The sequence below is a fragment of the Sporothrix brasiliensis genome (genome assembly GCF_000820605.1).
Source record: "Sporothrix brasiliensis 5110 chromosome Unknown Cont22, whole genome shotgun sequence".
In the NCBI taxonomy this organism is placed as follows: Eukaryota; Fungi; Ascomycota; class Sordariomycetes; order Ophiostomatales; family Ophiostomataceae; genus Sporothrix; species Sporothrix brasiliensis.
Genome location: NW_024467141.1, coordinates 786,344 through 808,633, shown reverse-complemented (window position 1 = coordinate 808,633; position 22,290 = coordinate 786,344). Strand labels below are relative to the sequence as shown.

Sequence of the window (22,290 nt, the reverse complement as noted above, 5' to 3'; positions counted from 1 at the left end):
ATATAAATGTACGTTGTTTTTTTTTTTTAAAAAAAAAAAAAAAAAACATAAAGAATAAGCAATAATAATAAATATCGTACTATAATAATAAAACAATAGCACTTGCAACTTACAAGCTTACTAGGCCACATCCACTGCGCTTTATCCGAAGGACACTGTCCGACAATGTCCGTCGGCCAAACCGTCACCACTATTTCCTCATAACGCCCATTATCCGAACAATCCCCGCTTCCAAGCATTTGCGACGTCGGCTGGCACCAACACCAATGACGACAATGCCAACACCAATGACAATGCCAGCACAGGTGCTGTTCTATTCGTTTGTATGTACGATCGTTCGTGTGAACAAGAAAGCGATCACGGAGCCCATTGGAGAGTGCGATTGTTATATTTGATAATAGCAGAGCGTATTTTGTGTAAACTGTGAAAACAACGACGAAAACGAACAACCAAACAATCCTGTCAACACATTCGCCACCTACACGAGTATCTCTTTACCTTCACCATGTCTCTGGCATCCCTGTCCGATCCTACAGTGTGAGTCTTGTGTTGCTTTCGCAGGTTTTTTGTTTCTGGTTTTCTTCTTCCTCTTTTTGTTCTCACAAGCACGACATAGAGACGATCCTGTCGTCACACGCGAGAAGCTGCACGACCTCGCCCGTCGCAACGGCTTCCAGGTCGCACCGCAGCACGAGGCCGCGTACCTGCTCGGATTGCGGTCGTCGTATGCCATCGCCACGCAGATCGACGCTCTGCCCGACTACATTGATCCACGCCTGCGTATTGTGCCAACGCGGAACGAAAACGACTCGGCGACCGCGGCGTCGCCGAGAAAGTACAGCCGCCCCGACCCGGCCGACAACCCGCTCAATGCCTGGTGCCACCAGTGCGACGTGACGGCCGTCGTCGAGCCGGCGTCGTCGGCTTCGGCGACGTCATCAGAGTCGTCACAGACCTCTCTCCTCAAAGGGAGGTCCGTCGTCGTCAAGGACACCGTGGCGGTTGGGGGGCTGCCGCAGACGCTGGGCACCCTTCCCGAGTTTATTGGCTCGTCCGGCAACGAGTATCCCGTGTCTCCCATCGACGCCACGGTCGTGCGCCGTCTGCTGCTGGCCGGCGCCCGCCTCAAAGGCACCACGACGTGCGAGCACTTCTCGCTGTCGCCCATGTCGTTCTCGTCCATCTGGGGCCCGGTGCACAACCCATGGCAGCGGGGGTACAACAGCGGGGGCAGCAGCAGCGGGTCAGCGGCGCTGGTGGGAGAGCAGGTCCGAGCGGCGGCCACCAAGGCCGTGTCCGCCACCCTGGAGGCTCCTCTGATTGCCATTGGCGGCGACCAGGCCGGATCCATCCGCGTGCCGGCGGCCTACTGCGGCATTTACGGCCTCAAACCGACGTTTGGCCTCGTGCCATACACGGGCGTTGCAGGGCTGCTGCCGATGATCGACCACGTGGGCCCGCTGGCGACCAGCCTGGACGACATTGCCCTCTGTCTGACTGTGCTCGCCGGCTACGACGGACTCGACCCGCGCATGGGGCCGGAGAGTCCTCTGCGGGAACACGTGGTGGCGTACCACGAGGAGTTGCAGAGATTTACAGAGGCAGCCACGGCGGAGCGTGCTAGTCCTCTCCGGGTCGGCCTGATTACGGAATCGTTTAGCATCCCCGGCACCGACAGCAACAATGCCGCGTGTGTCCGCGCCGCGGCCTACAATCATTTTGGGGCAATGGGTGCCGTCGTCGAAGACGTCTCGGTGCCGCTCCACAGTCTCGGCGCGGCCATCTGGACCGCCGCCGTGCGCAACCAGATGGCCTCGCACGCGTTTGGCGGACGGGCACCGGACATACTGGCACACGACCTGCCGCACATTGCACCGGACGTGCGCGTCCACCACAAAAGTCAGCAGTTTTACGACGTCGTCACCGCCCACAACCCGTCTGTCGTTCTGGCCACCATGGTCGAGATGTTGCTGGGCGAGGAGCTGCCGTATGCGGCGCAGAACAAGGCTCGACGGCATGTCCTGCAGCTGCGCGCCGCGTACGACGCAGCGCTCGCAGACTACGACGTGCTGGTGTCGCCGACGGCGCCGGCCGTGGCACCGCCTCTGCCGGACATGACCGACCGCGACACGGACGGACGCTCGTCGGCGGAACGCCTGCTTCGACTCGCCGCCGGGTCCATCAACAACACAGCGCCGTTCAACGCGACGGGCCACCCAGCGATCAGTGTGCCGTGTGGATGGGCGCCGTCGCTCGACAGGCAGTGCATGCTGCCTGTCGGGATGCAGATCGCTGGGAAACGCTTTGACGACCTCGGCGTGTTGAAAGCGGCGCGGGTTTTCGAACTTGGCGGAGGCGGGCTGGGACAGAGGCCGTCGCCTCCGACGTGAGGGGAGCTCATGTAATAGGCTGTACATTCGAGGATGGAGTCGGTTAAGGACGGGGCTTTCACTGTATACTTTGGTCTTGATCTATGTAAGCAACAAAATGAATAATAAACAGAACAAGAAAACATAAAATGTCAAAATCTACCAATAATACACTGTTGAAACACGATAGCTTGCGACATGGGATCGAAGCTGAAGGTTGAGCCATACACTCTGACAACCACACCAGCACTCTTATTGTGTCCGTAATACCATAGTTCCCTTACCCAGACGTATTTGATTATTAGAAATCAACATAACTTAGATTCCAGTATCTTATAAACAAAGGACTAGCTCGTCGTCGCCGGTAGTGTTGCCAGTGTTGGATTACGGTCATATAACCCTGGATCCTTAGTCTTAACCTTGACCTGGCCAGTCTAGTTCCTTTCAACTTCTTTAGTCTTGCTCAGAGAATTGTTCGCATGTCTTAATTCGTAGTTGTGTCGATGTTCAAGAATGTCACGTGTTCGCCATGTTACTATCACGTGCACTTCTTCCGTAAAAAAATCGCGTGAGCTTCATGCCTCAGCCAACTTTGTTTAGCTGCGATCCGTCTCTTTGTCGAAGCTCTCCACGTCGGTTGCGTCTGCCATTGGCATTTCATTCTTTTGTCTTTCGCCACTTTTCTGTCCGACGTCAGTTTCCGACACATTTCGACGATGGCCCCCCTTTACCTCCGTGCACGGCCCACGCTGGCGTCCGTTCTGCGCCCAGCACACATGTCCCGGCGCGACTTGGCTCGGAGACGCTACCCATACTCGACGACGGGCGATGCAGTCAAGGCCGCTGCGTCGACGGCCGCCCCCACTGCAGAGGCTGTCAACAAAGCTTCGAGTGCCGCCGGGACGGTCAAGACGGCGACGGGGACTGCCAAGTCTGCCACTACAACTGCCGCAAACACCGCCGCGAAGACAGTCGCAAAGGCTGCCACGATACCCCCCCCCTCCTCCTCCGCCACCCCCACCGCCACCACGTTCCGGTAGCAGCTCATCTGGCTCGGGCCTGCGCGCTGCCGTCTACGCCACCGCCGTCGGTGCCACCCTGTTTGCCGTCTACTTGTACGGCACCGACACACGCGCCTCGGTGCACCGCTGGATCGTGCCGCCGCTGATCCGGACGCTGTGGCCGGACGCGGAGGATGCGCACCACATTGGCACCGAGGCCCTCAAGGTGCTCTACCGACTGGGCCTCCACCCCAGGGACCGGACCGACGACATCCGCACGAACGTGCTCGAAGGCCGCGCCTTTGAGTATGCCCTGTCGAATCCCATTGGCATTTCCGCCGGCCTGGACAAGGACGCCGACATTCCCGACGCGCTGTTTGACCTGGGCGCCGCCGTCGTCGAGGTCGGCGGGTGCACGCCGCGCCCGCAGGCCGGCAACCCGCGGCCGCGGCTATTCCGCGTGCCGAGCGTCGCGGGGCTGGTGAACCGCTACGGCCTCAACTCAGTGGGCGCGGACGCGCTGGCGGCGCGGCTGCGGACGCGGCTGCGGGCGTATGCGCGCGCCCACGGCATCCGCGAGGCAGACGTGCTGTCGGGCGCGGCGGGCGTGCCCGTCGGGTCGCTGCGGGCGGGCAAGGTGCTGGCGGTGCAGATGGCCAAGAACAAGGACACGGACGAGCACGACGTGGCGGCGGTGGCGCAGGACTACGTCTACTGCGTGCGCCGGCTGGCGCCCTACGCGGACGTGCTGGTCGTCAACGTGAGCAGCCCCAACACGCCCGGGCTGCGCGACCTGCAGGCGGCGGCGCCACTGACGCACATTCTGGCGGCCGTCGTCGACGCGGCCCGGGCCACGGCGGCCCCCGCGACCAGCGCGGCGGCGCACACGGCCGCCGTCGAGTCCGGGCTGCAGACGCTGCGGGCCCGCCCGCCGCGCGTCATGGTCAAGGTCTCGCCGGACGAGGACGCGGACGCGCAGATTGACGGCATCGTCGAGGCCGTCATGGCCAGCGGCGTCGACGGCATCATCGTCGGCAACACGACCAAGCGCCGCGACGGCCTCGTGCCCGACAAGCTGCGGCTGCGGCGCCACGAGGAGGCCAACCTGCACGAGACGGGCGGTTTTTCGGGCCCGGCCATGTTCGGCCGGACGCTGGCGCTCGTGGCACGGTACCGGCAGCGGCTGGACGAGCAGACGCGGAGCGAGGCGGCTGGTGGTGGTGGACCAAACACGGAGCGCAAAATTCTGTTTGCTTCGGGTGGCGTGACCGACGGCGACCAGGCGCTGCGGCTGCTGAATGCGGGCGCGAGCGTGGCCATGCTGTACACGGGCCTGGTGTACGGCGGTGCGGGTACGGTGACGCGCGTCAAGGAGGAGATGCGGGCGCTGGTGGGATCCAAGGAGGCGGCAAAGTCATAAGTTAGACACGAGTCTGTTCCTACAAAGGTGAAGGGAAGAATCAATTAAATGTAAAGTTTATGATGTCCATTGTCTAAAGCACATGAAAGGTCCTATGTAGTAAATCGTATCGCCAACTCTATGGAACTACTCTATGGCTTGGCCGCAAGAGATGCTGCAACCGCTGACGCACCGATGGCCGACTGTGCCGGAGGCTCACTCTGCGCTGCAATGGCTGTTGTTGCGACGCCCTCGCCGGCCGTGCCCTGGGCGTTCTCGGCCTTGCGGTTCAGGTACATGAGGTACGTCTGCCAGCCGACGGCAAAGACGCCCGCAAAGATGCTGCGGTACTCGAGCGGCACAAAGGTGAAGCTAAAGGCCGTCACGGCCGGCCACACTTTGAGCGAGTTGTACATGCTGGTGGGCACCGTCTGCTGCACGCGCTCCCACGACTGCTGCAGGGACTCGCCGGCCAGCAGCGCCTGCATGCCGAAAAAGTACGTGTTGAAGATGGGCGTGAAGACGACCTGGTTGATGGAGACCTTGACGAGGAGGGAGAGGGCACGCGACCCGTAGTTGAAGTTTTGCGCAAGGTAGACGAACCTAGGAGCGGCGGTTAGCGGACGACGATGTTCGACGTCGGTGGGGGGGGGGGGGGAGGAAGAGAAGGTTGACGACTTCCGTTCACCGCCAACTGCCAACTGCCAACTGCCAACTGCCAACTGCCAACTGCCAACTGCCAGCTACGCAGATTGACCTACCACTTGTACCCCGGAATGGCAGAGATCGCCCCAATCACCAACGACCGCGCAGTGCGCTTGGGGTCGTACGGCGCCTCCCGGTTCATGCGCTGCACAGACATGTCGGCGCACAGCGCAATGACGAGCGCGCTGCAGAGCTGCGTCACATAGGGCCGTCGCCGCTGGGCGCGCCCGTACGAGTCGGCCGCCCAGGTCAGTGGGCCCAGGCGCTGCCACATCGGGAGAGGTGTGACGTTGCTGGGAAGCGGGATGGGGTCGTCCTTGGGCGGACCGGGCGACGGCAGGCTCTTGTGCGTCTCGGCCTCCGGGAGCGCTTCGACTTTGGCCGTGCGTGGTTCACGGGGCTGCTGTTGGGTCTGCCCCGACTTTGCTGTCTGTGTCGTCTGTGTCGTCTGTGTCGTCTGTGTCCGTCGTGATGGCCGTGGGAGGCCGTTCTGTAAGCGGAACCGAAAAGGGAAAAGAGGTTGCGGCTTGGCCGCGGCGAGTTGACTCAGGTTGCGCCCAGGCGCCGGGCGCATCGGCTGTGGCCGCCAAAAGGCACGCGACAGCAGACCAGCGGTCATCGTCGAGGTGTGTATGCGGACAAAGGAAAAGAAAGGTTGGCAAATCGAAAAAAAGGCGCGTCAAAATGCAAACGGACTAAAGAGTGGACGCCAATACGGCACAAAGGTCTTGGGAAGAATCGAAAGTGCGATTTGCCTGTTTGACTAATATGAAGTTCCAGGTATGATGACGCAGTCAGCGTTGTCAGGGCCTCTCAGTCTACCAAATTAGGTATCCTTCAGAATGTCGTCTCGTTGTATCACTCTTCTTCGAATTTACCAAGTCGATGTCTGGTTTATGACTCTTTTGTCGGATAACCAGATCTATTTCTATGTGTAGTCATTTTCTCGGTTTTCGTCATTTTCGTTACGCCCCGAGCAACGCGACCGTTTGGCGACTTTTAGGGGACTTGGGATAGTCGTTGCGGATCTCGGCTTTGCTGTGCCGAGCCGCCTTAACTGCGAGGCGCCTTTGCACCGCAACACGCCGCTACGATTGCGTCTTCGCCGCTAACAACGCCCTAAAAGTCAAAGCCTCCCTTAAAAAGCGCTGACCAGCTCCCGGCTATGTTCCGAGCCGCCCCGAATCGGCATACTCTTCTGCACTGTCATTCCCTGGGCGTTATTATTGTCGCTTTCAATTCCAATACGCGAGGACTGGTACCCCTGGAGCCATGCTAGCGTCCGTGTTAACGCGTAAAAACATGACGTCACCGAGGTATTGAATTCGGTAGAGAAGGGAAGGTTGTGATATTTTAACGAAATGAGACCGCATAGAGAGACGGTGCACAGTCGTGAAATTCACATGGACATCCGAAATGGTAACTGCGGCCGATACAGATAATAAATTACCACTGACGGCTCGTCCCGCGGATTTCCATGTCGGGCGTAAAGTGTAATTATCTGTGACACACGGATGGTTACAGATATTACATCGTAGACGACTCGTTTCCATTTTTGTATCTGGGCAAAAGACCTGACGGGGTTCTGAATAACATATTACTACGTGTCATTCGAAAAACTCACGGTATGAAAGTGTATATATAAGTATATGTAGAGAAGTTAAAAAAAGAAAGTCAATGACAAAGGATGGCCAAAAAGGCCAAAAAGGCAAAACGAACGGACAAAAACGTACAGCAGCGGGTATTCGCTGGTCGTCACCGACCCAACTACTAATCCGCCGATTATTGGTTTGACTAGGGGAGAGCGGACGGGATCCCGTATTTTCCAATATCTATGGCCGTACGTGGAAGAAGACAGTGTGATGTTGTCTTTTATGGGGTGCTGCAAAGGCACGGTCAAGATCAAGGCAAGTCCCACCACGCCATCCATACTGCCGGAGGGCTCTATTTACTCGTCGACGCCATTCGCACCGCTCGTCTTTGTCTTCCACCGGCAGGTCCATTCCGCTAGATACACAGAATTTGGTACGGATCCATTCTCTGGGGACGAACCCAGCCGTTTTGCGGCTTGTTGAGATGATTGTCGGCGAGCTGGCCACCGTCGACGCCACTGATGCTCGTGCCTTGCCACTTTGCAAGCGTGTTGCATATGTCGACAATGCGCCGAATGCAATGCTGTTTCCCCACGTCGTCCAGTGTGGGCCAGGCTTTCCCGAGTGCCGGTCCCGGCTTCCGACTCAGTACGATACAGACACATCGCCAAGTTGTCCGTGTGTTGGACATCTGGGATGGCAAAGTAAGCTCGCCAGTAGACAGCCAAGATGTGTTGTCGACCTCCTGTACGATATTGTCCATGGGTTGCCAGGATGGACGAAATTTCGGCGGTGAAGTCAACAATGTGACATATTCACACGACGACATGCACGCGACATGCACGGTGGACGAATCAATGCCAACCGCTAGGATTGCAAACGTGCATACTGTTCTGTTCAGACCATACAAGTTCGTTCATCACCAGAAAAAAACGCCAAATTGAAAGTTACTCTAGCAGTATATAACTGAACACCCTTGTCCAGACACAGCCGACCTTGTCAACCCGTCGTTGACTTTGGCTTACATAAACCCCGAAGAAAAATAAAGTACACAATCAATGACAAAAAGAGATAACACAAGTCGTATAGCCAGCACGTCTATGCCGGCCGCCGCAGAGGGTGCGCCTCGGTGTTGAGCACGTACGTGTCGAGGCTGACGACCTGGGGGTCCTCAAAGATGAGGTAAAAGTACTTGAGCGTCTCGGCCAGCCAGAAGCTCTCCATGCTGTCGGCCCACGTCTCGAGGGGCCGCGTGCAGTCGTCGACGGCCGTGTGGGCGATGCTCGTCTGCGTCACCTTGACAATGGACTCGAACATGCCCCAGGCGCGGTCCATGAGCGCGGCGTCGCCCGTTAGGCGGTACAGGATGAAGACGCTCTCAATCGCCTCGGGCCGCAGAATGTAGCGCCGGTCTTCGTAGCGCAGCACGCCCGGCACGAGGCGCTGGTCGTCGACGACCTTGGCCACGTTGAAATTGTCGACGTCGCCCTGGTTCTTCTTGGGCCCGCCGGGGCGCTGCTTGGCGGCGACCTCGCCGAGCCACGTCTTCTCGTCCCAGACGCACGGCGCGCTGGCGGCGCCCGTGGCGCAGTGGGCGACGGACATGATTTCGGGCATGATGCCAAAGGGGGCCGACTCGTAGGCCCACAGGCAGCCCTCGACGAGCTGCTCGGCCACGGCCATGTCGGCCGGGCGGTCAAACAGGCGCGCGGCGAGGCCGACCATGCCGCCCGCAAAGCAGCCCAGGTGCTGCACCTTGGGCAGCGTGCGCACGGTGTCGGCGGGCAGCTTGCCGTTGGTGTTCTTGTCGCCCGGGAACAGGAGGGGCTTGGCCGACTTGGTGAGCGGGCGGAAGAAGAGGTGCTCGCTCATGGCGGCCAGCGCCTTCAGGTACATGGTGCGGTAGGCGGGGACGGCGCCGCCCAGCAGCAGAAACTGCTTGGGCAGGTACTCGTAGAGCGAGTCGGCCATGCCGCCAATCGTAAAGCCGGTGCCGCCCGTGAAGTCGGCGGCCTCGGCGTTGACGACGACGGGCCACAGGCCGGGCAGGTGCGTGCGGTCCTGTTGCGCCGCGAACAGGTCCATGATGCGCTGGACCGCGTCGTAGTACTTGGGGTTGCCCGTGAGCTGCGACAGGCGCGTGAACTCGAGCGACAGCGAGCCCAGCTCCGAGACCAGCGACGACCGGTGCGGCGTCTGCGAGATGCCCTTGCGCCGGTCGTTCATCTTCCAGCGCGTCACCACCACATGGTTGGGCGTGTCAAAGGCCAGGTACAGCATGTCGCCCAGCTCCGTCGCCTTGGCCAGGAGGGACGGGTACTGGCCGTCGCTGAGGTCGTACGCCGCCAGAAAGCCGCCCAGGTAGCGGATGGTCGTCTCAAACACGTTGACCTGGTCCAGGTTGGTCGTCGAGAAGTCAATCTGGTCGACCGCGTTGACGGCGTTCTGGAACTCGGCGTGCAGGCCCATGATCCACAGCGTGTCCAGCGTGTCCACGAGCGTCGCGGCCCAGCCGCCAAACTTGCTGACGGGCGTGCCCTTGAGCGGCCGCACCTCGTCGCCCATCCATGCGTGCGTCTTGTAGCCGTTCCACGCGTGCGTAAAGTTGGCGCGCACGAGCTCGAGGCGCGCCAGGCGCACGTCCCGGGCGGCCGCCGATTCTGTTTTGAAGCTGTGCTGGATCTTGGGAATGCCCTTGAGGGTGACGGTGTTGGGCGAGGGCACCGGCCGCATCGACTCGACCGGGATCGGGTGCTGCAGCTCGACCTGCGACCAGTGGAACTTGCCGTCGTCCACCGGCACGGTGGGTGCTGTGGCGCCGCCATTGGCCTCCTCCGGGTGCGGCAGGGGCGCCGAGCCGGGCGGCAGCACATTACCCCATGGCGAAACAGTGTGCTGCTTGGACTGGTAGTAGAGGAGGCCGAAGATGCCAGAGAGGAGGAGACTGATGGTGAGCCGCCGTTTGCTCCAGCGGGCGGCCATGGCGGAAGGAGAGTCGCGGATGCTGTTGCGTGGTAGGTGAAGGCGATTGTCGGTGGATGCTTACGAGGCAGGAATGTAGTAAGAGGCGACAGAGGCGGCACAGGCCGTAGTCTGAATAGACGGCTGTCGAGAATGGCAATGCCGTTGTATCGTCAACGGTGACTCGCCGATCGGATGTCGACGTCGATGAAGATGCGATTGACGCGGTACAAGATGGAAACAAGAAAAAGCCAAGACGGCCGCCTGGGAAGAAAGAAAAGATACACACAGGCACACACACTCGACAGCGAGAGAAAGGTGTCGGCGTCGGGAGGATGGGGCTGATACAGTGGAGTTTGGATGGGGCGTCGTGTAGCTCGACAGGTCCACGAGAGGTCCACGGCCGGACGATAGGTCCACTGACAGGGCTGTCTTGGAAGGGGCAGTCTGGCCAGGCCGGGGCTAAGCAGTCTTGGCTGGCGTTTTTCCTCTTCCACAGCTGCCAGTGCTGGCCAATGCTGGCAATGGTGGGCGCTGGTGCGACGCGCCAATGGCGACCTTTTGGAGTTTATTTTGGCGTTTTTAAGTGGTGTCGGGAGTGTTCAGGTGGAGATGAGCCCCGGAGCTCAGCGATCGGCACTGTTTTGGGTAAGTGCACTCGGCACAGCAAAGGAGGGGAAACACGAAAAACGAGCCTTTTCTAGCATGTGTTCAGCGCGTGAAAATGCTAGTGGCTGCAAACGGCTATTCTATAATAGGCCACCAGTACTGTTTAGAACAGTGTTGAAAGCACTGTCTTTGGGTCGCTAAGCACTGGGGCTCTCTTTTTCCACGGCCGATGATCTAGCCAAGTCTCTCACATATGCTCTTGGTTAAAATACAAACCACAACCTTACTGTATGTCTTATTTTGTATCTGACACGGCCCAGTGTGATTCTTTCCTGCATCGTGAACCTCTTCTGATTCTCACAGATCATAATTATTCCCGGTCCTGCCCTTCGTATCATAGGGAAGCCGCCAGCACTGTGCACGTGATCAGCTGACATGGCCAAGAGCTCGTGGAGTTAACGTATCTCCTTGTTTGGGGTTCTGTATTGTGAAGAGCCCGCTTTAATAATCGCTTAACGAGTCGCATCGCCGAGCGTTATGTCGCCAGCAACGAATCTGACCGACAGCGTACACAAGTGTGCGTGACGATGTCAGCTGTCAATACACTACGACATACATCACGGACGCACCGAATGGCCTGACCGGCCTCGATTGCACACAACAAAAGCACAACAGTATCACAACATCATAAAACATCATGACCTCTGGTCCGACAGGTTCCGTGTCAACCTCGACACCGGCGTCGGTCGCACAGCCGGTCGCACAGACGCCGTCCCCGGCGAGAAGGACGGATACTGCCGCAACGTCGCCGGCCTACCGCATCCAGCAACGCCGGAGCACCGCGCCCAAGCGGGCCATCGAGCGCTCCTGCATCGTCTGCCACCGCCGCAAAGTGCGCTGCGACAAGACCATGCCGTGTGCCGGCTGCGTGCGGTCGGGCGTGCTGTGCTGCTACCCGTCCATCAAGCGGGCGCCGCGGCAGTCCAAGACGACGATTGCGGACATTGCGTCGCGGCTGGTGCAGCTGGAGCGGACCATTGTGGCCGTGGCGGGCGGCGATGGGGACACCAATGGGGACAAAAGCGGAGGCTACAAAAGCGACACAGCACAGCCAAGCCACAGTACCACTAGTGGCAGTCACAGCCTGGCCGCCGCGCTGGAAAGACGTGCTGGCCGTGGCGTGCCGACGTCACGTTCGGCAACCTTGCCTGCGAACCACGGCGGCGACAGCCACTCGAGCGGAACATCTGACAGAGGAGGCACGAGTGAAGACCATCCGTCGCCGTTTCATGACGGGACGCGGAGTAAGAGAGGTGCAGCAAAACGGGAGATGCTTCTCCAAAACGCCTACGCAAGCCGTTACATCAACGAGATGCTCTTGTCCAAGATTCTCGAAGCGGTACGTCGTACGATGTCGTGCGCCCGCACCAATAATAAAGTAACAACTGCATGTGGCTAATAGAACCAGGAAGAAGAATTCCGGTCGGCGTTGGCGTCACCCAAGGACAGCGAGCACGAGGCTGAAGCTGTGTTTCCCCAAGGCGCTTCTGCTACGGCGGCACCCGCCATAACGCTCTTTGGCTTGGTCGCGGGGGGCAGCCATCGCATCCCGTGCACGCCATCCTCCCGGGACGTCAATGCGAATGCCGCGTTCCACCCGCCCAAACGACAGGCAATACAGCTGTGGAACGAGTACTTGCATTCTGTCGAACCCATGAACAAGGTCTTGCACGTGCCAACAGCCGAAGTGTGCGTGTTCACGGCCATCCACAGTCCCGAGAAGACGGATCCCGCTTTTGAGAGTCTGTTGTTCTCGATTTATTACGCAACGGTCACGTCCTACCAACCGGGCGCGTACCAAACTGCCTTTGGCGAGGACAAAGCCGTCGCCCTTGACCGGTACCGTGCTGGCATGGAGCGAGCGCTGGTCCAGGCGCGGTTCCTGGAGGCGCCCAGTCTGCCCACTCTGCAGGCATTGACGCTGTTTTTGGTATGTCAGGGCCCTCTACGACGTACAGTAACTGCAATTTGCCATGGCACACGGTACTAACTGACAACACAGAGAATGTCCCGCGCGCACAGCCCCGGGCAGTCCATCTGGGTGCTGTACGGCATGGTCGTTCGGCTGGCGCAGTCGATCGGCCTTCATCGTGACGGCGCCAATTTCAACCTGACGCCCTTTGAGTCCGAGATGCGCCGCCGCGTATGGGGCCACATGATCAAACAGGACGACCGCGCCTCCGAGGACCATGGCATCGACATCGACCTGGCGGACACGGACGTCGACATCCAAGAAGCCCTCAACGTAAATGACCGCGAGCTCCATCCGGACATGACCGTGCTGCCCACACCGCAAATGCGCTGGACAGAGATGACCCTGAACGTGTGCATCCGCCGGCTGGGCACCACCATGGCGTACGTGACGCATCTTGTGGCAGAGACGAAAGCGTTACGGCGCGCCGGCGGCCCAGGCTCAGCGTCTGGACTGGTCCGCCATGCCTCCTCGCCCGACTTGCCATTGACCGAAGAGCGCCGCCGCGCCATCATGGCCACCCGCAACGCCTACGTCGAGGAGCTGCTCCAGCAGTGCAACATGGTCGTCCCCGTGCAGCGCTCCACCTCCAAGACGGTGCGCCTCATCCAGCGGAAAATGGAGTTTATCACGCGCCTGCAGCTGGCGGCCGCGCTGGCCACCACCGGCGCGCCGCGCCGCGAGGGAGCGAACCCCCGCTGCGCCGTTGCCAGCGACGGCGTCCTGGCGCTCGCCTGCGAGGTGCTGGAGCTAAATGTCGACATTATGGAGGACGAGCTGATCCAGGACTACCGGTGGGCCGCCGAGATCTATCCGCAGTACCACACGCTGCTGTACGTGTTGTGGCACCTTTTTGTGGAGCCGATCCCGGCCTGTCCCGCCGACAAGGCGGCGCTTCGGGCGCGGGCGTGGGCCGTGGCCGACAGCATGTACGAGATGGAGGATGCGCGGCAGGCGCGGCAGAGCGCGCGGGGGGGGCGGAACTCCAAGTGGGCGCTGCTGACGATGCTGCGGGAGAAGGCGCTGCGGGCGCAGGCGGCGTTGGACGGGAAGGCGATGCCCGAAAACGGGAAGAATTCGGATTCAAATTTAGATTCGAATTCGACTGTGCCGCCTCCCACCGACGGGGACGATGTCCATACGGACGACGATGGAGCGAGCGCAAATCAAGCTGGCGTGCCCATGCCCATGACGAACGGAGCCGCGCCTGCCTACGTGTCTGCTCTTGCGGGGACTCTTTCAGCGTCAGGTGGTCCAGCAGATGCTGCGGCCGCTGCTTTTCCTTCGTCGGCTCCTCCTCTGGACGGGGACTCTGGCTATGCGCAGCCAGCATTTACGGACACGGACATGACAGAGTTTCTCGGGGACAGCGCACTTGGTCTGGACATGGACATGGACTGGGTGCGCGGGTTTATGGACTGGAACACAGTGGAAGACGACTTTCGGATGCGGACATACGATGCGAATACCTAAGGGAAGGACTATGTGGCGAATACAAATAATGAGGGTAAAAAATGGCAACTGGACATGCGGACATGGACATAATTAATTACAATGTGATGGAAATGGAGAGGTGTGATGTTGAATTTGGTACGGAGCTATATCTAGATAAAAAAGACCACAAAACAAGTCCGAAGTAGAGGTAGAAAACAGAATTACAAGAATAGGAGTCAATCTCAAAATACCGTAGCATGTGATACGACAGCAACACCTTTGTCGATTCTTTGGTGTTGAAAGTAGAGAAGGCAACGCCGGAGAGGATGCAGGCAAGAAAAAAAAAAAAAAAAAAAAAGAAATTTCCCGTCCCCACCGTACCATTTTCCAACTGGCAGAATTTCTGCATTGTCCATTCTATTACGGTTACGAGACTCTGAACTTGCCCCTCGCATTTGTAGGTCCCTGGCTTTCGTTTTCGTCTTGGCTCTAAGATTCTCAGAAAACGGCCGTCGGCTTGAAGCCGGTGTAGATGACACGCGCGGCCAGGGTCACGGACGAGCCGAGGAGTAGCAGCACGCCAGAAAAAATCTTGACGCCGAGCCAGCTGTTGTTGGCGGACAGGATGGCACCGGCAATGGGGCTCGTGGTGAGGCTGGGGATGGCGGCGATGAGAAACACGAGGCCGGTGCGGTAGCCAATCTCCTTGGGGGCGGACACCTGGGCGACGAGCGAGCCAATGAGGGCAATGTAGGCGCCGGAAAAGAAGCCAAAGATGGCAGCAAAGCCGATCTGGGCAGACCGGCTCGTGCCGGGGATCCAGAGGGCGAGCACGACGACGCCGGCGGCGTAGCAGGCGATGATGAAGGCGTTGTACTTGCCGATGCGGTCCGACACCCAGCCGGCGAGCAGGCGGCCGAAGAGCGACAGCGCGTTGAAGATGGACACCATGTAGAGGGCGAGGCTGGGGGTGACGTTGCCGGTGGCCAGGGCGGCGACCGGGATGTAGTCGATGGGCGCGAAGATGCCAAAGGTCATGAAGAAGATGCCGGCGAGCATGGTGGCAAAGCCGGGCTCGAAAAAGGGCGTGACCATCTGCTTGCGGGTTAGGGGCGGGGCCCGCTGGAAGCTGGGGTGGGAGTGGAAGCGGGAGCGGACGGTCAGGTTGGACAAGACGAGCAGGCCCAGGATCAGAAAGGCGCTGGCGCGCATGGCCCAGCCGTAGCCGACGCTGTCGATGAGGCGGCTGACCATGATGGGGAAAATAACGCCGCCCACCGAGGTGCCCGTGGCCAAGATGCCGTAGGCGAGGCCGCGGCGCTTGCTGAACCAGCCGGGGAGGCAGCTGAGGGCGGGCTGGAAGATGGCGGCGGCGCCGATGGCGCTGCAGACGCCCTGCGACAGCATAAACTGGTAGTACTGCGAGGAGAGAGAGGCCATCATGAGGCCAAAGACGTGGAGCAGCGTGCCGCCCAGGATCAAGTAGCGCGGCCCGTACGCGTCAAACAGGTACCCGATGACGGGGCCCAGGGCCATGATGAAGAAGAGCTGCAGCGACGGGATCCACGAGATGGTGCTCGACGAGTAGTTGGACAGCGGGCCGTTCTCGTAGTAGTCCTGGAAGACGCCGATGCTGTTGATCCAGCCGAAGCTGCAAAAGGACGTCGCCCACGCGCCGAGGACGACCAGCCAGGCCTGCAGGCCGCCGTCGGGCGCATCCCCAAAGGGCGACGGCGCCTGTGCAGGCGCGGCAACGCCGTTTTTGTCGTCGTCCGCCTTGTCGTCGTCGTCACTATTTGGTGCGCCGCTGTTCTTCTCCACATCGGTGACCTTGGTGCGGATGCCGGCCAGGTTGCCCTGGGCGATGGCGGCGGCTGAAACGGGTGTGTGGTCGGCACGCAGGGTGTTGTTATCGGTGTCGGTGCCGGTGCCGGATGTTGTTTCCTTGTCAGACATATTGCCGAGTGGAGGAGTGGGGCGGTTGTGTGGTTGTAAGATGCGAGTATGAGGTGACGAGAGCAGCAACAAAGTTGGTGTACGGGACGGCAAGGTCGTCAGATCGTCACGAACGCTCGTGGCAGAAGGTGTGGCCCGGAGACACGAGTAGGTAGTTTATGATGTGGTGATCGGCTATCAGATGTGTTTATCTGTGCTGAGATAGGACGGACAAATGTCGTGGGGGGATCTTGCAAGTATAAGTAAGAGTGGGATTGGAAAATCAGGTTGCAAAGAAACAGAAAAAGAATGAGAAAATAAAGTCATTGATGGACGAGAAGGCAAGACGAACGAGGACATGTTATACCGAAATATGAAACGAAACGGAACGGCGCACGGAGATACGGCCTGAAGACGTCTTCACCTCCGGACCGTTATGCTTGTCTATTTGTTTGAAGTCTATATCCCATGGCCTGAAGACGCCTTTGCCTCCGGACTGTTATCCGTTATGCTTGTTTACTTATTTGAATTTATATCCCATTTCACTGTCGGATTTTCGTCATCCACGCTTCCGTCAGAGCGCAACTTGCAGTCGGGGCCTTACTTTTCCCAAAGCCAACTTGCAGATCTCCGTTTCCAGTCGTCGAATGACACTGAAAACGTGGAGGGACGAAAGACAGCGGGAAAACAAAAGAATGATGAGTAAATACGGGCGGCGACCACGCGAACAAAGACCACGGAGCGACGAGCCAGGGCGCCGAAGCGAGTTATGCAAAACAGCAAATTCACACAAGAGCTTACAAATAGCAGCAATATGCTCGTCTCCTGTCCCCCATGCGTGATCCTACCTGACAGTTATGCTCTCAGGCCGAGGCTCCTTTCTGACAAATGGTCCTCTTTTGTGCTGTCATCTCTCGGCGCGGCCACAATCCGTGCGGCGAGCAACAGTATAATGGGAGAAGCTGGAAATAGAGCTAGAATCCACGAGGACAGCTAAATAGACAAGATTGTGGAGAGCGGCTCTTGTCGTCGCTTGAAAAGGCTGTAAATCACCAACCGTAATGTCGGTGCCCCAGCAGATGCACCTATCAGGCGCATCGTGCAGCGGCTCGCACTCCCGCCAGTCAACGTGGGTTAGTGCTTTAGGCTGGAAGTCACTTCGGCGTCGGAATGCACTGTGCCGAAACTGGACATAAAGTGACTTGTATGTCGGGTGCTATGTGGTGCAATTTGCAGTGGACCTGATTGCTTGGCTAGTACCTTTTCGCGTCGCCGAGGTATCCTTTTAGCGTACGCCGAGCGGTACCTGTCTGCCACACCAATAGTGCATTTCGTGAAGCTACAACCCTGAAGTGACCCACCATAGCTTTTGGCCCCGCCGAGGTAAGATACGACTTACACAGCACAACAATGGAAGCTCCGTGTCACGTCTTCGGCACAGCCTGTGGCGTTCATTTGGCCGCGCATCGAGTTGGGGGGTGTTCACTTTACTCCTGATGTTTACCTACCAGGAGGTCGTCTTGGGGTACACTGTGTCGCTGCTGCCCCGGTGCTAAGCTTAACTCCTGGAGCCCGCAGTGGTCGTTGTTTTGGTCCCATATGAAACATGAGGTCAAAATAACGTTCTTTCTGCTTGGTAATCGTGCGTTATGTTAAAGCCCTTTTTTTGGGAACAAAGTCCGTTATCTGGCCTTCATCATGGTTATCTGTGGCAGAAGCAGCCGTCTCACCGCACACTAATTAACACGACCTACCGAGTTAGAGTTCAACGTGATCACGTCCCCAACGCTGTAGCTTGGGTATGATACTTTAGCAGTGCTTAATGCCTCCTAATATTACTATTAAGTAGCAGGAATTATGGGCGGAATTATGACTTGACGCCTTTTCGATTTTAATACCTAAATGAGCAAACGTCTTTTGCCTTTTAAATCCAGACATGTTTTCCTCGACTAGGTAAATATTGAATAAAACTCAACTGAATATCCTCATCCAAAAAAATGAAAAGCAAATAAAGGAGTGACAGTAAAAAAAAGGCAGAAGGAGTGTACACGGAGACACAACCAAGTGCCGACCGTGGAGAAAAAAAGAAGAAGCAAAGAAGATTGAAAGGACGTCGCAGGGGAGGTAGGCTCTTCATATATGCCTAATGGTTTGGTTACCAGATGTTAGGAGTAGGATGCAAGGTCGGCGTCACTCGATGTGATTGGCCACGCCTCAAAATCTGCAGGCGGATGGGGGCTGAATAGTTTTGCACTTTTGCAAAACCTGCAGACCGGCTGCATATTTTGAGGCGTGTCCTGCATTGTGGCCAATTAGATTTCGTTTATCCTCTGGTGTCAAGATGTTTGTCTTCCTGATGGCACGATGCGTCGTTTGGACAGATTGAGAGACGCGGTCGTCCATGGCGGGAACATGGACTATAAGGAGGCCAGTATGTTGTCTCTCATGGTTGGGAAAGGTTATCTCTTGAATTGTAATCTTGTTGCTTGTTTTGTTTCTTGTTGTTCGGTGAATGCTACTGTCTACTTTCACTCTGATATTGTCCCGTTTCACAACATCTCACAGTGTCCATTCGTCCACTTTGCCATTTCGTTGTACCGCAATATGTCATCTTTGTTTTGTTGTGGGAGCATCAAGCCGTATCAGCCTGTGTACCTTCTCCACCAGAACATGTTTGTTCGCTTCATGGCATGGGCGCAGTACCCGCGCACGGCTTCCTCGGACGAAGCACACGACGCCTTGGGCAACGCGACGTTGTCGACGTTTGTCATCCAGCTGGTCAAGCAGGTCAACTACGGCGCCCTGGAATCGAAGCGGTATTTTATGCCTGCCGAGGGGGACTCCACTGAATTTGTCGAGATCACGGAGCAGGCCTTGATCCAAGCCAACTTCCAGAAGCTGAACACGTGAGCAAGTCTGTTGGTGATACGCTGGTGAGAGAAGAAGACATGCTGACAACGTCCTACCAGCTACAAAAACTACAAGTACGATTCTCACAAGAAGTATTTTGAGATCAATGTCTACCAAAAGGACCCGACCAACCGCCACCACTGGCGTGTCAATGTGGCCCGCCCTGCGGTCAATATCGACCTGAACGTTGGGTGGTGTGCCGCTGGAGCCCCGTCTGTGAATTCTGATTGTGACTTTTGGTTGTGAATTTGATTGTGAATTGTGAATGGCTTCTTAGATGAGTCATATTTCAGATAGCACACTCGACAAACATGGAAATAAAACATCATGTTTGGTCACTGCCGCCTTGCTCTCCATACTCCATGGCAATCATGACTGTGAAAGAGTATGCTTGTTCGAATCCGGTGTGACGTGAGGTTGTCTTCTCTCGCTCTCGGCGTCGCGGCTGTTCTCGGCTCTAAATGGCCGCTGGATGAGCCGACGCCCATCAAATACAGGGCACCAGGCCTAGCCGGCTCAGTGGTCTAGCGGTATGATTCGCGCTTCGGGGCTGCAATCCCCTTCTGCAGTTTGCAGGAACATGTGCGAGGTCTCGGGTTCGATCCCCGACTGAGCCCAAATTGGTTCTGAGGAAGACGATTTGACAATGTTTTTTGTCGTGTCTTTCTAGTTAGTTTACCGTCCTCATTGCTACGTTTTTTATTGATGCATCACATGGAGATCCTACGTTTTTTTTTAAAAAAAAAGTTTACATTATTTATTCTCATCATCCCTCATCAACCCTCATCGTCACTCATCACCACTCCTGCTCAGTCCTCCACTCGCTACTGCCCATACATCCACGGTTGTCTGCTCCCCCGCGTGCCCTATTTCCTCACCACATTCACCTTGTCGATGACTGCGTGCGGCGTCACGCCCCAAAACTTGTCCTCGATGGTCGGCAGCGGCCGGGCGGCCCACTGCTCCTGGATGCCGCGGGCGCTCTTGAGGAACGTGGGCTTGATGGTGGCGGCCCAGTCGGCGCCCGTGTTGGCGGCAGGCTGCAGGACGCCGTCCTTCTTGCGCCAGCGGCCGTCGACGAGGACGTGACGGACGTCGCCGACGTTGGAGTGCAGCAGGACGGCGGCGACGGGGTCGACGAAGCCGAGCATGTTGGGGGAGTCGCCGTCGAAGACGACGAGGTCGGCCTTGGCGCCGGTCCGGATGACGCCGAGGTCGGGGCGGCGCAGGGCGAGGCCGCCGGCGACGGTGGCGAGGTAAAAGGCCTGCTCGACGTCAAACGGGTTGGGGTGGCCGATGGTGTTCTGGGCCAGCTTCTCGCGATAGAGGGTGCGCCGCGTGACCTGCAGCCAGAGGCGGGCCTGCTGGACCATGTCGGTCGAGAAGGTAAAGTGCGTGTCCACGCCGAGGGCGCACTGGTCCAGGAACTCGTGGTTGTGCTCGTGGTCGTGGCCGTAGTGCATCTCGGACTCGGGCGTGATGGAGACGTACTGGTTGGACGACCGCAGCAGCGCGACGTCCTTGTCGCTCACAAACGACGCGTGCGAGATGACCACGGGCACGGGCGTGTTGAGCACCTTGTGCTTCTCCAGCACCTCCGGGCCGTGGTCCAGCACCCACGGACCGCCCAGGGAGTGCGTCGTGAGGACGTCCACGCCCTTGGTCGTGACATACTCGACGACCGACGCCACCGTCTCGGGCGGGCTCATGGCCCACCCGTCGTACGCCACGCCAAACTCCGTCGGCGACGTCTTGAGGCGCGCGTCGGTGCGCAGCTGCTCGGCCACCTGCAGCTGCTGCGCATGGTCGTAGCCGTTGGGCAGGTCGTGGAACGTGTAGCACCAAAACACGCGCAGGCCGCTGTCAATGGACGCGTCCAGGCCGGCCTTGGAGGTGGCTGCGTCCCAGCAGTGGTGCGCGTGGTCTAGCGTCGTGGTGACGCCCGCGTTCAGGCACTCGTAGAGCCCCGCCAGCTGGCCCGCGTAGATGTCGTCCGCCGTGAAGGCGCCGAGGGCGGCATACTGGCCGTAGCGCACAAAGTACTCGGGCAGCGTCGTGTTGGCCGCAATCGACCGGAACGCCGTCTGCCAGCCGTGGCGGTGCGTGTCGACGAACCCGGGCGAGATGATCTTGCCGGTGGCATCGACCTTCTCGGTGTTGGCGGGCAGGTCGGCCGGCACCGGCGTGTCGGCGTCGTAGATGCCGGCGATGCGGTCGTCCTGGACCCACAGCGAGCCGGGCGCGACAATCTTGATGCGCTTGGTGGCGTCGTCAAACGTGATAATGGTGGCGTCGTGGAAGAGGATAGAGCTGGTGAGGTGATGTCTTGGTTGGCTTCATTTTTCGTTCCATTTGCACTGGCATTTGAGCGGGTGAATACTTACGTCGACATGATGGCGGCTGTTCAGAAGAAATGGTATCTTGGCGACGAAGAGATGGGCAGTAAGAATGGACGGAGAGGAGATAGGATGACCTTTTGGTTTTATAGGACTGTGAGGAGGGGTTGAGGGGTCGTGAAACAATACGACACAACAAACGGCTTTATCTCGCCAACGTCATCCAGAGGACTGCTATCCAATCATGGCAAGCACGTCTCCATAGTCGACCCGATCAATACGTTCCGCGTGGTCGGGGATACGCACGCAACTGCAGAGTCCACAAAATCGACCGTGCACCTCGCGAAGGGTAAGTACCTCGGTCGCCTCCTGTTCCGGTCCAACTTGGCGCAGTACACTCCCAGGGACGACGGCTGTAGTTGTTGGATAGCATATAGTGCTGACGACCTAGATTGCGGAGACACGACCAACGCAAGTTGGGAACCAAACGACGCGAGATGTGGAAGGCTGTGCGGAGTGCAACAAACATCTGGTGAGCGCCCACCAACTGTGGGGGATTGACCAAGAATTGCGACAAAAGGCCGTCCATGAGGGGAAGCTGTCACCGTACACTGCATATGTGTTTGCTGAATACATCTGAGATCCTGCAAGTCGGCCCTATGCGATGTCATCGACGCCTTTTCAGACTATCTAGATAATAAGCTTAGAAACGATGCTAGCAAAGAGTGGTGCCGCTAATTGCTCACGCGCAACGTCAGTGAGGACTAATGCAGAGTACTCCGAGCGACGTAAGCACAGCTGAGCGCGGAGTTACGAAAAGAGCCAGTCAGGCAGAAGACGACGGACCAGGATGACAAAGACACAGCAAACCGTCCCGTGTCGGCCTCCAGACGGACGAAGGATGTGGCATAATCGCGTGACAGTGGGCCATGTACAGAAGGGCGATGCACCCATGTCCTCAAAGTGTCGTCCTGTACCCGGAGAATATGGCCGGTCGCCACACATGG

The 22,290-nt window shown here is 58.2% G+C and overlaps 8 protein-coding genes and 1 non-coding gene across 9 annotated transcripts; 5 read left to right on the top strand and 4 right to left on the bottom strand.

Moving 5' to 3' along the window:
• Positions 1-505: 505 nt before the first annotated feature.
• Positions 506-2,390, top strand: SPBR_08295 (uncharacterized protein; the record flags this gene model as incomplete). Its single annotated transcript, XM_040766533.1, has 2 exons — positions 506-537; positions 617-2,390. The coding sequence occupies 2 exons, from the start codon at positions 506-508 to the stop codon at positions 2,388-2,390; spliced, it is 1,806 nt and encodes a 601-aa protein (XP_040614505.1).
• A 695-nt stretch (positions 2,391-3,085) lies between these two features.
• SPBR_08348 (dihydroorotate dehydrogenase (fumarate)) lies at positions 3,086-4,790 on the top strand (the record flags this gene model as incomplete). Its single annotated transcript, XM_040766586.1, has 2 exons — positions 3,086-3,300; positions 3,413-4,790. The coding sequence occupies 2 exons, from the start codon at positions 3,086-3,088 to the stop codon at positions 4,788-4,790; spliced, it is 1,593 nt and encodes a 530-aa protein (XP_040614504.1).
• A 131-nt stretch (positions 4,791-4,921) lies between these two features.
• SPBR_08531 (uncharacterized protein) lies at positions 4,922-6,093 on the bottom strand (the record flags this gene model as incomplete). Its single annotated transcript, XM_040766769.1, has 2 exons — positions 4,922-5,372; positions 5,531-6,093. 2 exons carry the CDS (start codon positions 6,091-6,093, stop codon positions 4,922-4,924), a joined length of 1,014 nt encoding a protein of 337 aa, XP_040614503.1.
• Positions 6,094-8,164: 2,071 nt separating this feature from the next.
• SPBR_08296 (mannosyl-oligosaccharide alpha-1,2-mannosidase) lies at positions 8,165-10,048 on the bottom strand (the record flags this gene model as incomplete). Its single annotated transcript, XM_040766534.1, has 1 exon — positions 8,165-10,048. The coding sequence occupies one exon, from the start codon at positions 10,046-10,048 to the stop codon at positions 8,165-8,167; it is 1,884 nt and encodes a 627-aa protein (XP_040614502.1).
• A 1,285-nt stretch (positions 10,049-11,333) lies between these two features.
• SPBR_08136 (uncharacterized protein) lies at positions 11,334-14,141 on the top strand (the record flags this gene model as incomplete). Its single annotated transcript, XM_040766374.1, has 3 exons — positions 11,334-12,035; positions 12,099-12,626; positions 12,699-14,141. The coding sequence occupies 3 exons, from the start codon at positions 11,334-11,336 to the stop codon at positions 14,139-14,141; spliced, it is 2,673 nt and encodes an 890-aa protein (XP_040614501.1).
• Positions 14,142-14,600: 459 nt separating this feature from the next.
• Positions 14,601-16,058, bottom strand: SPBR_08431 (monocarboxylate transporter; the record flags this gene model as incomplete). The annotated part of the gene is made up of 1 exon (XM_040766669.1): positions 14,601-16,058. One exon carries the CDS (start codon positions 16,056-16,058, stop codon positions 14,601-14,603), a length of 1,458 nt encoding a protein of 485 aa, XP_040614500.1.
• Positions 16,059-18,707: 2,649 nt separating this feature from the next.
• On the top strand, positions 18,708-19,193 carry SPBR_08737 (uncharacterized protein; the record flags this gene model as incomplete). Its single annotated transcript, XM_040766975.1, has 2 exons — positions 18,708-18,943; positions 19,007-19,193. 2 exons carry the CDS (start codon positions 18,708-18,710, stop codon positions 19,191-19,193), a joined length of 423 nt encoding a protein of 140 aa, XP_040614499.1.
• A 267-nt stretch (positions 19,194-19,460) lies between these two features.
• SPBR_09565 lies at positions 19,461-19,564 on the top strand. Its single transcript has one exon. It is a non-coding gene; the product is annotated as a tRNA-Pro (tRNA).
• Positions 19,565-19,813: 249 nt separating this feature from the next.
• SPBR_08416 (chlorohydrolase family protein) lies at positions 19,814-21,339 on the bottom strand (the record flags this gene model as incomplete). Its single annotated transcript, XM_040766654.1, has 2 exons — positions 19,814-21,257; positions 21,332-21,339. 2 exons carry the CDS (start codon positions 21,337-21,339, stop codon positions 19,814-19,816), a joined length of 1,452 nt encoding a protein of 483 aa, XP_040614498.1.
• Between the last annotated feature and the right edge of the window lie 951 nt (positions 21,340-22,290).